Source organism: Bombina bombina, chromosome 4 (genome assembly GCF_027579735.1).
Source record: "Bombina bombina isolate aBomBom1 chromosome 4, aBomBom1.pri, whole genome shotgun sequence".
NCBI lineage: Eukaryota > Metazoa > Chordata > Amphibia > Anura > Bombinatoridae > Bombina > Bombina bombina.
Genome location: NC_069502.1, coordinates 122,231,153 through 122,245,231, shown reverse-complemented (window position 1 = coordinate 122,245,231; position 14,079 = coordinate 122,231,153). Strand labels below are relative to the sequence as shown.

General features: G+C 43.0%; 1 protein-coding gene across 3 annotated transcripts in view; it reads left to right on the top strand.

Moving 5' to 3' along the window:
• The window catches only part of EVA1A (eva-1 homolog A, regulator of programmed cell death), a 595,363-nt gene that overhangs the window by 556,719 nt on the left and 24,565 nt on the right, over positions 1-14,079 (top strand). For 2 of the 3 annotated variants that reach the window (XM_053709620.1, XM_053709618.1), the window contains one exon: positions 10,083-10,244. In XM_053709620.1, coding sequence (XP_053565595.1) covers positions 10,083-10,244 — 162 coding nt within the window. Of the gene's footprint in view, positions 1-10,082; positions 10,245-13,012; positions 13,303-14,079 lie in introns of those variants that run through there. The other variant, XM_053709619.1, reaches the window with a different exon arrangement.

The following is a 14,079-nucleotide window of genomic DNA, read 5'->3' as shown; positions in this document are numbered from 1 at the left end:
TTGTAGGTGTGAGTGCACAGTAGTGGGCAGCAGGGTAAGTGTGAGGGAACACATTAGGTAGTATTGTAGATGTGAGTGCACAGTACTGGACAGCAGGGTAGGTCTGAGGGAAGGCATTAAGTAGTATTGTAGGTGTGAGGGGGCAGCAGGGTAGGTGTGAGGGAACACATTAGGTAGTATTGTAGGTGTGAGTGCACAGTAGTGGGCAGCAGGGTAGGTGTGAGGGAACACATTAGGTAGTATTGTAGGTGTGAGTGCACAGTAGTGGGCAACAGGGTAAGTGTGAGGGAACACATTAGGTAGTATTGTAGGTGTGAGTGCATAGTAGTGGGCAGCAGGGTAAGTGTGAGGGAACACATTAGGTAGTATTGTAGGTGTGAGTGCACAGTAGTGGGAAGCAGGGTAGGTGTGAGGGAACACATTAGGTAGTATTGTAGGTGTCAGTGTCAACAGGGTAAGTGTGAGAGAACACGTTAGGTAGCATTTTAGGTGTGAGTGCACAGTAGTGGGCAGCAGGGTAAGTGTGAGGGAACACATTGGGTAGTATTGTAGGTGCAAGTGTCAACAGGGTAAGTGTGAGAGAACACATTAGGTAGTATTGTAGGTGTGAGTGCACAGTAGTGGGCAGCAGGGTAAGTGTGAGGGAACACATTAGGTAGTATTGTAGATGTGAGTGCACAGTACTGGGCAGCAGGGTAGGTCTGAGGGAAGGCATTAAGTAGTATTGTAGGTGTGAGGGGGCAGCAGGGTAGGTGTGAGGGAACACATTAGGTAGTATTGTAGGTGTGAGTGCACAGTAGTGGGCAGCAGGGTAGGTGTGAGGCAACACATTAGGTAGTATTGTAGGTGTGAGTGCACAGTAGTGGGCAGCAGGCTAAGTGTGAGGGAACACATTAGGTAGTATTGTAGGTGTGAGTGCACAGTAGTGGGCAGCAGGGTAGGTGTGAGGGAACACAGGTAGTATTGTAGGTGTGAGTGCAAAGTAGTGGGCAGCAGGGTAGGTGTGAGGGAACACATTAGGTAGTATTTTAGGTGTGAGTGCACAGTAGAGGGCAGCAGGGTAAGTGTGAGGGAACACATTAGGTAGTATTGTAGTTGTGAGTGCACAGTAGAGGGCAGCAGGGTAGGTGTGAGGGAACACAGGTAGTATTATAGGTGTGAGTGCAAAGTAGAGGGCAGCAGGGTAAGTGAGGGAACACATTCGGTAGTATTGTAAGTGTGAGTGCACAGTACTGGGCAGCAGGGTAGGTGTCAGGGAACACATTAGGTAGTATTGTAGGTGTGAGTGCACAGTAGAGGTCAGCAGTGTTGTTTCTTTTTTCTTATTTATTCAAATTTGCATGACAGTGGGATAGGTGTGGGTACATAGCAGTGGAGAAGGTTTGTACATAGCAGAGTTGGCACCGGGGTAGATATATAGCAGGCAGCAGAGGTTAGTGTGAGTGCACAGTAGTGGGCACCAGAGGTTGGTGGGAGAGTACCGTAGTGGGGAGCTGGGTTTAGTGTGTGCACACAGTAGTGGGCAGCTGGGTAGGTGTGAGTGCACAACAGACAGTGGTGTGGGTTTAAGCACATAGTAGTGGGCAGCAAGATAAGAAACACATTAGTACGTATTGTAGGTATGAGTGCACAGTAGTGGGCATCAGGGTAGGTGTGAGTGCACAATAACAGACATCAGTTTGGGTGTGAGCATACAGTAGTGGGCAGCAGGGTATGTATGACACATTAGGCAGTATTGTAGGTGTGAGTGGCAGCAGGGTAAGTGTGAGGGAACACATTAGGTAGTATTGTAGGTGTGAGTGCACAGTAGTGGGCAGCAGGGTAAGTGTGAGGAAACAAATTAGGTAGTATTTTAGGTGTGAGTGCACAGTAGTGGGCAGCAGGGTAAGTGTGAGAGAACACGTTAGGTAGTATTGTAGGTGTAAGTGCACAGTAGTGGGCAGCAGGGTAGGTGTGAGGAAACACATTAGGTAGTATTGTAGGTTTGAGTGCACAGTAGTGGGCAGCAGGGTGTGAGGAAACACATTAGGTAGTATCGTAGGTGTGAGTGGGCAACAGGGTAAGTGTGAGAGAACACATTAGGTAGTATTGTAGGTGTGAGTGCACAGTAATGGGCAGCAGGGTAAGTGTGAGGGAACACTTTAGGTAGTATTGTAGGTGTGAGTGCACAGTAGTGGGCAGCAGGGTAAGTGTGAGGGAACACTTTAGGTAGTATTGTAGGTGCAAGTGTCAACAGGGTAAGTGTGAGAGAACACGTTAGGTAGTATTGTAGGTGTCAGTGCACAGTAGTGGGCAGCAGGGTAAGTGTGAGGGAACACATTAGGTAGTATTGTAGGTGTGAGTGCACAGTAGAGGGCAGCAGGGTAGGTGTGAGGGAACACATTAGGTAGTATTGTAGTTGTGAGTGCACAGTAGTGGGCAGCAGGGTAGGTCTGAGGGAACACATTAGGTAGTATTGTAGGTGTGAGTGGGCAACAGGGAAAGTGTGAGGGAACACATTAGGTAGTATTGTAGGTGTGAGTGTCAACAGGGTAAGTGTGAGAGAACACATTAGGTAGCATTGTAGGTGTGAGTGCACAGTAGTGGGCAGCAGGGTAAGTGTGAGGGAACACATTGGGTAGTATTGTAGGTGCAAGTGTCAACAGGGTAAGTGTGAGAGAACACATTAGGCAGTATTGTAGGTGTGAGTGCACAGTAGTGGGCAGCAGGGTAAGTGTGAGGGAACACATTAGGTAGTATTGTAGGTGTCAGTGTCAACAGGGTAAGTGTGAGAGAACACGTTAGGTAGCATTTTAGGTGTGAGTGCACAGTAGTGGGCAGTAGGGTAAGTGTGAGGGAACACATTGGGTAGTATTGTAGGTGCAAGTGTCAACAGGGTAAGTGTGAGAGAACACATTAAGTAGTATTGTAGGTGTGAGTGCACAGTAGTGGACAGCAGGGTAAGTGTGAGGGAACACATTAGGTAGTATTGTAGGTGTGAGTGCACAGTACTGGGCAGCAGGGTAGGTGTGAGGGAACACATTGGGTAGTATTGTAGGTGCAAGTGTCAACAGGGTAAGTGTGAGAGAACACATTAGGTAGTATTGTAAGTGTGAGTGCACAGTAGTGGGCAGCAGGGTAAGTGTGAGGGAACACATTAGGTAGTATTGTAGATGTGAGTGCACAGTACTGGGCAGCAGGGTAGGTCTGAGGGAAGGCATTAAGTAGTATTGTAGGTGTGAGGGGGCAGCAGGGTAGGTGTGAGGGAACACATTAGGTAGTATTGTAGGTGTGAGTGCACAGTAGTGGGCAGCAGGGTAGGTGTGAGGCAACACATTAGGTAGTATTGTAGGTGTGAGTGCACAGTAGTGGGCAGCAGGCTAAGTGTGAGGGAACACATTAGGTAGTATTGTAGGTGTGAGTGCACAGTAGTGGGCAGCAGGGTAGGTGTGAGGGAACACAGGTAGTATTGTAGGTGTGAGTGCAAAGTAGTGGGCAGCAGGGTAGGTGTGAGGGAACACATTAGGTAGTATTTTAGGTGTGAGTGCACAGTAGTGGGCAGCAGGGTAAGTGTGAGGGAACACATTAGGTAGTATTGTAGTTGTGAGTGCACAGTAGAGGGCAGCAGGGTAGGTGTGAGGGAACACAGGTAGTATTATAGGTGTGAGTGCAAAGTAGAGGGCAGCAGGGTAAGTGAGGGAACACATTCGGTAGTATTGTAAGTGTGAGTGCACAGTACTGGGCAGCAGGGTAGGTGTCAGGGAACACATTAGGTAGTATTGTAGGTGTGAGTGCACAGTAGAGGTCAGCAGTGTTGTTTCTTTTTTCTTATTTATTCAAATTTGCATGACAGTGGGATAGGTGTGGGTACATAGCAGTGGAGAAGGTTTGTACATAGCAGAGTTGGCACCGGGGTAGATATATAGCAGGCAGCAGAGGTTAGTGTGAGTGCACAGTAGTGGGCACCAGAGGTTGGTGGGAGAGTACCGTAGTGGGGAGCTGGGTTTAGTGTGTGCACACAGTAGTGGGCAGCTGGGTAGGTGTGAGTGCACAACAGACAGTGGTGTGGGTTTAAGCACATAGTAGTGGGCAGCAAGATAAGAAACACATTAGTACGTATTGTAGGTATGAGTGCACAGTAGTGGGCATCAGGGTAGGTGTGAGTGCACAATAACAGACATCAGTTTGGGTGTGAGCATACAGTAGTGGGCAGCAGGGTATGTATGACACATTAGGCAGTATTGTAGGTGTGAGTGGCAGCAGGGTAAGTGTGAGGGAACACATTAGGTAGTATTGTAGGTGTGAGTGCACAGTAGTGGGCAGCAGGGTAAGTGTGAGGAAACAAATTAGGTAGTATTTTAGGTGTGAGTGCACAGTAGTGGGCAGCAGGGTAAGTGTGAGAGAACACGTTAGGTAGTATTGTAGGTGTAAGTGCACAGTAGTGGGCAGCAGGGTAGGTGTGAGGAAACACATTAGGTAGTATTGTAGGTTTGAGTGCACAGTAGTGGGCAGCAGGGTGTGAGGAAACACATTAGGTAGTATCGTAGGTGTGAGTGGGCAACAGGGTAAGTGTGAGAGAACACATTAGGTAGTATTGTAGGTGTGAGTGCACAGTAATGGGCAGCAGGGTAAGTGTGAGGGAACACTTTAGGTAGTATTGTAGGTGTGAGTGCACAGTAGTGGGCAGCAGGGTAAGTGTGAGGGAACACTTTAGGTAGTATTGTAGGTGCAAGTGTCAACAGGGTAAGTGTGAGAGAACACGTTAGGTAGTATTATAGGTGTCAGTGCACAGTAGTGGGCAGCAGGGTAAGTGTGAGGGAACACATTAGGTAGTATTGTAGGTGTGAGTGCACAGTAGAGGGCAGCAGGGTAGGTGTGAGGGAACACATTAGGTAGTATTGTAGTTGTGAGTGCACAGTAGTGGGCAGCAGGGTAGGTCTGAGGGAACACATTAGGTAGTATTGTAGGTGTGAGTGGGCAACAGGGAAAGTGTGAGGGAACACATTAGGTAGTATTGTAGGTGTGAGTGTCAACAGGGTAAGTGTGAGAGAACACATTAGGTAGCATTGTAGGTGTGAGTGCACAGTAGTGGGCAGCAGGGTAAGTGTGAGGGAACACATTGGGTAGTATTGTAGGTGCAAGTGTCAACAGGGTAAGTGTGAGAGAACACATTAGGCAGTATTGTAGGTGTGAGTGCACAGTAGTGGGCAGCAGGGTAAGTGTGAGGGAACACATTAGGTAGTATTGTAGATGTGAGTGCACAGTACTGGGCAGCAGGGTAGGTCTGAGGGAACGCATTAAGTAGTATTGTAGGTGTGAGGGGGCAGCAGGGTAGGTGTGAGGGAACACATTAGGTAGTATTGTAGGTGTGAGTGCACAGTAGTGGGCAGCAGGGTAGGTGTGAGGGAACACATTAGGTAGTATTGTAGGTGTGAGTGCACAGTAGTGGGCAGCAGGGTAAGCGTGAGGGAACACATTAGGTAGTATTGTAGGTGTGAGTGCAAAATAGTGGGCAGCAGGGTAAGTGTGAGGGAACACATTAGGTAGTATTGTAGGTGTGAGTGCACAGTAGTGGGAAGCAGGGTAGGTGTGAGGGAACACATTAGGTAGTATTGTAGGTGTCAGTGTCAACAGGGTAAGTGTGAGAGAATACGTTAGGTAGCATTGTAGGTGTGAGTGCACAGTAGTGGGCAGCAGGGTAAGTGTGAGGGAACACATTGGGTAGTATTGTAGGTGCAAGTGTCAACAGGGTAAGTGTGAGAGAACACATTAGGTAGTATTGTAGGTGTGAGTGCACAGTACTGGGCAGCAGGGTAGGTGTGAGGGAACACATTAGGTAGTATTGTAGTTGTGAGTGCACAGTAGTGGGCATCAGGGTAGGTCTGAGGGAACACATAAGGTAGTATTGTAGGTGTGAGTGGGCAACAGGGAAAGTGTGAGGGAACACATTAGGTAGTATTGTAGGTGTGAGTGTCAACAGGGTAAGTGTGAGAGAACACATTAGGTAGCATTGTAGGTGTGAGTGCACAGTAGTGGGCAGCAGGGTAAGTGTGAGGGAACACATTGGGTAGTATTGTAGGTGCAAGTGTCAACAGGGTAAGTGTGAGAGAACACATTAGGCAGTATTGTAGGTGTGAGTGCACAGTAGTGGGCAGCAGGGTAAGTGTGAGGGAACACATTAGGTAGTATTGTAGATGTGAGTGCACAGTACTGGGCAGCAGGGTAGGTCTGAGGGAACGCATTAAGTAGTATTGTAGGTGTGAGGGGGCAGCAGGGTAGGTGTGAGGGAACACATTAGGTAGTATTGTAGGTGTGAGTGCACAGTAGTGGGCAGCAGGGTAGGTGTGAGGGAACACATTAGGTAGTATTGTAGGTGTGAGTGCACAGTAGTGGGCAGCAGGGTAAGCGTGAGGGAACACATTAGGTAGTATTGTAGGTGTGAGTGCAAAGTAGTGGGCAGCAGGGTAAGTGTGAGGGAACACATTAGGTAGTATTGTAGGTGTGAGTGCACAGTAGTGGGAAGCAGGGTAGGTGTGAGGGAACACATTAGGTAGTATTGTAGGTGTCAGTGTCAACAGGGTAAGTGTGAGAGAATACGTTAGGTGGCATTGTAGGTGTGAGTGCACAGTAGTGGGCAGCAGGGTAAGTGTGAGGGAACACATTGGGTAGTATTGTAGGTGCAAGTGTCAACAGGGTAAGTGTGAGAGAACACATTAGGTAGTATTGTAGGTGTGAGTGCACAGTACTGGGCAGCAGGGTAGGTGTGAGGGAACACATTAGGTAGTATTGTAGTTGTGAGTGCACAGTAGTGGGCATCAGGGTAGGTCTGAGGGAACACATAAGGTAGTATTGTAGGTGTGAGTGGGCAACAGGGAAAGTGTGAGGGAACACATTAGGTAGTATTGTAGGTGTGAGTGTCAACAGGGTAAGTGTGAGAGAACACATTAGGTAGCATTGTAGGTGTGAGTGCACAGTAGTGGGCAGCAGGGTAAGTGTGAGGGAACACATTGGGTAGTATTGTAGGTGCAAGTGTCAACAGGGTAAGTGTGAGAGAACACATTAGGCAGTATTGTAGGTGTGAGTGCACAGTAGTGGGCAGCAGGGTAAGTGTGAGGGAACACATTAGGTAGTATTGTAGATGTGAGTGCACAGTACTGGGCAGCAGGGTAGGTCTGAGGGAACGCATTAAGTAGTATTGTAGGTGTGAGGGGGCAGCAGGGTAGGTGTGAGGGAACACATTAGGTAGTATTGTAGGTGTGAGTGCACAGTAGTGGGCAGCAGGGTAGGTGTGAGGGAACACATTAGGTAGTATTGTAGGTGTGAGTGCACAGTAGTGGGCAGCAGGGTAAGCGTGAGGGAACACATTAGGTAGTATTGTAGGTGTGAGTGCAAAGTAGTGGGCAGCAGGGTAAGTGTGAGGGAACACATTAGGTAGTATTGTAGGTGTGAGTACACAGTAGTGGGAAGCAGGGTAGGTGTGAGGGAACACATTAGGTAGTATTGTAGGTGTCAGTGTCAACAGGGTAAGTGTGAGAGAATACGTTAGGTAGCATTGTAGGTGTGAGTGCACAGTAGTGGGCAGCAGGGTAAGTGTGAGGGAACACATTGGGTAGTATTGTAGGTGCAAGTGTCAACAGGGTAAGTGTGAGAGAACACATTAGGTAGTATTGTAGGTGTGAGTGCACAGTAGTGGACAGCAGGGTAAGTGTGAGGGAACACATTAGGTAGTATTGTAGGTGTGAGTGCACAGTACTGGGCAGCAGGGTAGGTGTGAGGGAACACATTAGGTAGTATTGTAGGTGTGAGTGTCAACAGGGTAAGTGTGAGAGAACACATTAGGTAGCATTGTAGGTGTGACTGCACAGTAGTGGGCAGCAGGGTAAGTGTGAGGGAACACATTGGGTAGTATTGTAGGTGCAAGTGTCAACAGGGTAAGTGTGAGAGAACACATTAGGTAGTATTGTAGGTGTGAGTGCACAGTAGTGGGCAGCAGGGTAAGTGTGAGGGAACACATTAGGTAGTATTGTAGGTGTGAGTGCACAGTAGTGGGCAGCAGGGTAAGTGTGAGGGAACACATTAGGTAGTATTGTAGATGTGAGTGCACAGTACTGGGCAGCAGGGTAGGTCTGAGGGAAGGCATTAAGTAGTATTGTAGGTGTGAGGGGGCAGCAGGGTAGGTGTGAGGGAACACATTAGGTAGTATTGTAGGTGTGAGTGCACAGTAGTGGGCAGCAGGGTAGGTTTGAGGCAACACATTAGTTAGTATTGTAGGTGTGAGTGCACAGTAGTGGGCAGCAGGCTAAGTGTGAGGGAACACATTAGGTAGTATTGTAGGTGTGAGTGCACAGTAGTGGGCAGCAGGGTAGGTGTGAGGGAACACAGGTAGTATTGTAGGTGTGAGTGCAAAGTAGTGGGCAGCAGGTTAGGTGTGAGGGAACACATTAGGTAGTATTTTAGGTGTGAGTGCACAGTAGAGGGCAGCAGGGTAAGTGTGAGGGAACACATTAGGTAGTATTGTAGTTGTGAGTGCACAGTAGAGAGCAGCAGGGTAGGTGTGAGGGAACACATTGGGTAGTATTGTAGGTGTGAGTGCAAAGTAGAGGGCAGCAGGGTAAGTGAGGGAACACATTCGGTAGTATTGTAGGTGTGAGTGCACAGTACTGGGCAGCAGGGTAGGTGTCAGGGAACACATTAGGTAGTATTGTAGGTGTGAGTGCACAGTAGAGGTCAGCAGTGTAAGTTTGAGGGAACACATTAGGTAGTATTGTAGGTGTGAGTGCACAGCAGTGGACATTAGGATAGTTAGGATTTCCCATAATTAGCAGCAGGGTAGGTGGAGCCCAGAAAAGTGAATCAGCACTAAAATGAATATAGCAAACAGCATGTACATTACACCCAGTTTCCCTATTGAGATGTAAGGTAGAGACCGTGTTATTATGCAGAATATAATCCATTTGCTTTTATACTGTGTAACATCAGCTCCCTTTCAAACCCATTGTTGTAAATAGTATACAATATACTATTTTGTGTCTTCAAAGTATAAGAATGAGATCTAGCAAGTACATTAACCTTTTATTATATTTTTAATGATCATTATTTTTGGTTTTTACCTATTCCATTAGGTAAATTTAATAATTAACAGAATACACAAAGCTGTCATTGTATTGGCAGAAACAGCTGCCAGTATTTTAGGGACCTAGTAAAACTCATTGTTACATTTCCCCCTCCTGTTCCTAGGCGATCACAGCCCTTAAACTCTCCTTAGCCTGCCACTCATGTTCATGGTTCCCCAACCACATTCATTTCCTAGCCGTTTTCTAGGGGAGACAAAACCACACCAGATTTTAGGACTGATTATGTAATTGCCAAAATTGAGATTTTACTTTCCTTGAATACAAAGAGACTGTTGTTTAGTGCGGCCACAATTTGATATTGCAATGTATCTAGAGGAAAAAGACTGAGAAAAAAATTATTTCATAATATCACAGGCTACAGGTTATAAACATTTAGGATTTGCACTTTTTCAATTATTATTAGCACATTTGCTAGTGTAATATGTACCTTATGGGTCTGCATTAAATGTAATTTAATTTAGCATGAAGTTTATATAAACATATTGCAGTGTGAAGCTTTTTAATAGTATTTCTGCCCTTTTATTTTTGTTCAAATTCATGTCTATGTAATAATGCGTTCCCCTGAGACCGTCAAGTGGTTAAAGGGACACTCAAGTCAAAATAAACTTTTATGATTCAGAAAGGGCATGCAGTTTTAAGACACTTTACAATTTACTTCCATTGTCAAATTTTGAACAGTCTTGTTATATACACACTTTCTGGGGAACAATATCCTACTGAGCATGTGCACAAGCTCACAGGGTATATGTATACTAGTCTCTGATTGGCTGATGTCTGTCACATGATACAGGGGCCAGAAAATAGGAGAAAAAATGAATTTGTCAGAACAAAATCTACTGCTTATTTGAAATTCAGAGTAGGTGTGAAATCATTGTTTTTTTATTATGGACTTGTTAATTATGCAATTCTACCGCATTGAGTAGTCCTTTAAATGAGTCTAAGGAATATCTTTTTACATTTGTTTTTCAGTACCCAAAAAACTGCTGTATGAAACTCCGACAAAATCAACAAATTTCCAAGGAATATTGCAAACACAATTCCCTCAGCTGCCGAGGGCGTATGATCGCAATGTAATTGGAGATGGGACATTTTATCCGGATTCTTATTTCATAGCAGAGCGCGATTTGTCAGGTATTGTATAACAATAGCGGTAAAATCCCAAGGCAGTGCTTTTAATGTAAATCTATGCATAGCAAATATACAGGGGAATAACTCATGAATTGTATGAGGTATATTTTACGTCTTTGCTTTATTTATTGTACCCACTACCCAGAAAGTATTAATATTATTATTATTATTAATAATAATAATCGTAACTTTTTATGGAAGTTTTGAAAATATAGTCATATGAGCAGAAAATATGAGAACAAATGTATTGTATCGTACATGAGCAGATATAAACAAACTCCTGCTCTGATATAAAGGAAATGCTGTGTAGCGTGTAGCAGGGTCAGAGAAATTGTTGAATGCTTTCATATGTATTCCAGCCAATCTGGGGCAGTAGAGGAGAGACACTTTTCAGAGGTGAATTACAGGAAAAGTATGCACATCCATATAGTATTTGTTTACTATGCTTCATTAAACATTTTGCGCTAGTTTACAAGTCAACCAATAGTGCCGGCCGGGTGCATTTATCTTTTGCCTTACCTTGTTTGAAGAATAATGCATCTTGTATTACAAGTGGGTGTTTAAATATTTTAACCCAAGCATTGAAATGCTGAAGATTTTTTTTTTATTTTTTTTTATTAAGCCATATACTTTTAATAGCTAACGCACATGCAGATGTCAGCGCACCCTAGACTATGCGCAATTAACAAAAATATTTTTGCTCTTCACTTTTAATCTAGCCCTTTATTGAGGATTTCATTTTGATTTTATTAACCCTTTTAAAATCTTTCTTATAAAAATATTATTGCATGACAATTGATTAAATTACAGCTGTTTACATACATTTCAAGACGAGCAGGAAATAAAAGCACGTGTCAGTTGCTTATTGGCTTATAAGGACAATTTGCTCAGTATAAGAGCAGCTATATTACAATTATCTCAACTTTTTTAATAAAACAAAAAAAACTTTAATTATTCTTTAAAATGTTGGTGAATCTGCACCAATAAAAGTTAAGAATAAAGTTAAGGTTGACCCATTAAATGCCAGGGAGGGCGTCAATGCTTTGAAAATACATTGCAGCCCCCTCTGACATTGTAAGGGTTATACATAACCAAAACCAGTGACACTCAAAACATTATGATATTTCAAATGTGGCATTTAGTGTTGTGCAGTTTTCACAACAATATATTAGTAGGATATCCACTCTTAGTTAGCCATTCATCCTTATTTACACCCACAGGAAATCACACCCATGCCTGTGTTCACCTGTACACACATTCTTTCACCAATATCTGCACTTACATGACTTTACCTAAATGAACTTTAGATTACGCCTGTGTGTACAATCCCAAAAACTCACTTTAAATAGCTGGTGGCATAAAAGGTCAGTATTTGCATTACCAATACTTTAGTGAAGAAGTTAAGAATATTTAATTATATAGTGGGGGGAATTACTATTCTCATGTTTCTTTATAACACAATAAGGGTAGCAAGTTATTGAGTCTGGGAAGTTTCCAACTGAACCTACTTATCCATAGAGTTCCTGAATGACATGGGTGCAGGTGTGTTGGGGGAAAGGATGGTAGCACGTTTAGAGAACCTTTTAAACTAGGCAAAGGGGGGGAGGGTCAGTTAGAACAAAATAGAACAGAGAGATCAGTCTGTGAATATGACAATCCCTTAATATCTCAAGGAAGGGATGACTTAAGAAATGTCACATTAGAAAATATAGAGGAAAGCACACCAAGTAGCAGCAGAAAGCACATGAAAATTAAATGTATGACAACAAATGCAAGAAGCATGACGGGTAAAATGGGGGAGCTGACGCTCTTAGTTGCAGAAGAGGACTATGATATTATCAGTATAACTGAAACTTGGTGGGGTGATTCACATGACTGGGCAGTTAACTTAGAGGGGTATACATTATTTAGGAGGGACAGGAATAATAAAAGGGGTGGAGGAATCTGCATGTATATTAAACCTAACCTTAAACCTACAATAAGGGAAGATATTTATGATACAAGTGACAATGTAGAGACCCTGTGGGTTGAAATAAAGAGTGGGGGGAAAAATCCTAAAAAAATATTACTAGGAACATGCTACAAGCCTCCCAACATTAGTGACCCGGAGGAAACTCAACTACTTATCCAAATAGGTAAGGCTGCTAATAACAGTGCTGTAATTATGGGAGATTTTAACTACCCTGATATAAACTGGGCCAATGAAACTAGTAATTCAGCTAAGGGGGATAGATTTTTAAATGTTCTCAGGGATAACTTCTTGTCACAATTAATAGAGGAGCCAACTAGGAGTAAAGCTATATTGGATTTAGTGCTATCAAACAATACAGATATAATATCATACATAGAAGTTAAAGAACATTTGGGTAACAGTGATCATAACATGGTCACATTTGAAATCTATTTTCAAATGCAGTGTTTTAAAGGCTTAACTAAGACTTTTAATTTCAAGAAAGCAAAATTCAACTATTTAAGGAAATCATTAAATAATATAAATTGGGACAATGTATTTTCTAATAAAAATACAGAGAATAAATGGATAATATTTAAAAATGTGTTAAATAAATATACATATCAACACATACCATATGGTTATAAAAATAAAAATAAAAAAACAAAGCCATTATGGCTAAATAAAAATGTGTTAAGAGAAATTAGGAAAAAACGTAGGGCATTTAAATTATTAAAAGAAAATAGTACAGACTCAGCATACAATATTTATAAGGAATGTAACAAAGCATGCAAAAAAGCAATCAAATTAGCCAAAATTGAAAATGAAAAATTAATTGCCAAGGATTCTAAGTCTAACCCTAAAAGGTTCTTTAAGTACATAAATAGCAAAAAATCTAAGAAGGATAATATAGGTACATTAAAATGCGTGGAGGGTAGCATGATAAATAATGACAGGGAGAAGGCTGAGGTACTAAACCAGTTTTTTTCTTCAGTATACACAAGAGAGGAACCATTGAATCATACTTTGGAACAGAATAGAACATGCCAGTCCATACCACTAACTGGGTTTTGTTTAGAGGATATCAGGAAAAAACTGGAAAATATTAAGGTAAATAAAACTCCAGGCCCAGATGGAATACACCCAAGGGTGTTAAGGGAATTTAGCACTGTTATAGACAAACCTTTACTCTTAATTTTTCAAGACTCATTATCCTCAGGCATGGTACCCCAGGATTGGCGTAAAGCTGATGTGGTGCCACTCTTCAAAAAGGGAAGCAGGGATGATCCAGGAAGCTATAGACCAGTTATTCTGACATCAATAGTGGGGAAGATATTTGAAGGGATTATAAGGGATTATATTGATGAGCATATTCGTGTAAACAAGATTATGAGTTCTAATCAGCATGGCTTTAGGAGAAATAGATCATGTCAAACTAATCTAATTAGATTCTACGAGGAAGTAAGTAAAAATATAGATAAAGGGGAATCAGTTGATGTGATATACTTAGATTTTGCAAAGGCATTTGATACAGTGCCACATGAGAGATTAATGCACAAAATTAAGGGACTGGGAATAGCTGAAAATGTTAGCTCATGGATAAATAACTGGATAAAAGATAGGGAGCAACGAGTAGTAGTAAATGGATCATACTCAGATTGGACAAAGGTAATCAGTGGCGTCCCCCAGGGATCAGTACTGGGCCCTGTTCTTTTTAATATTTTTATAAATGACTTGGAGCAAGGATTAAATAGCGACATCTCTATTTTTGCAGATGATACTAAGTTAAGTAAGGTCATAAGGTCAGAGCAGGACAAACTCTCTTTACAAAGGGATTTGCTAAAATTAGAACTATGGGCAAGTGAATGGAAAATGAGATTTAATATA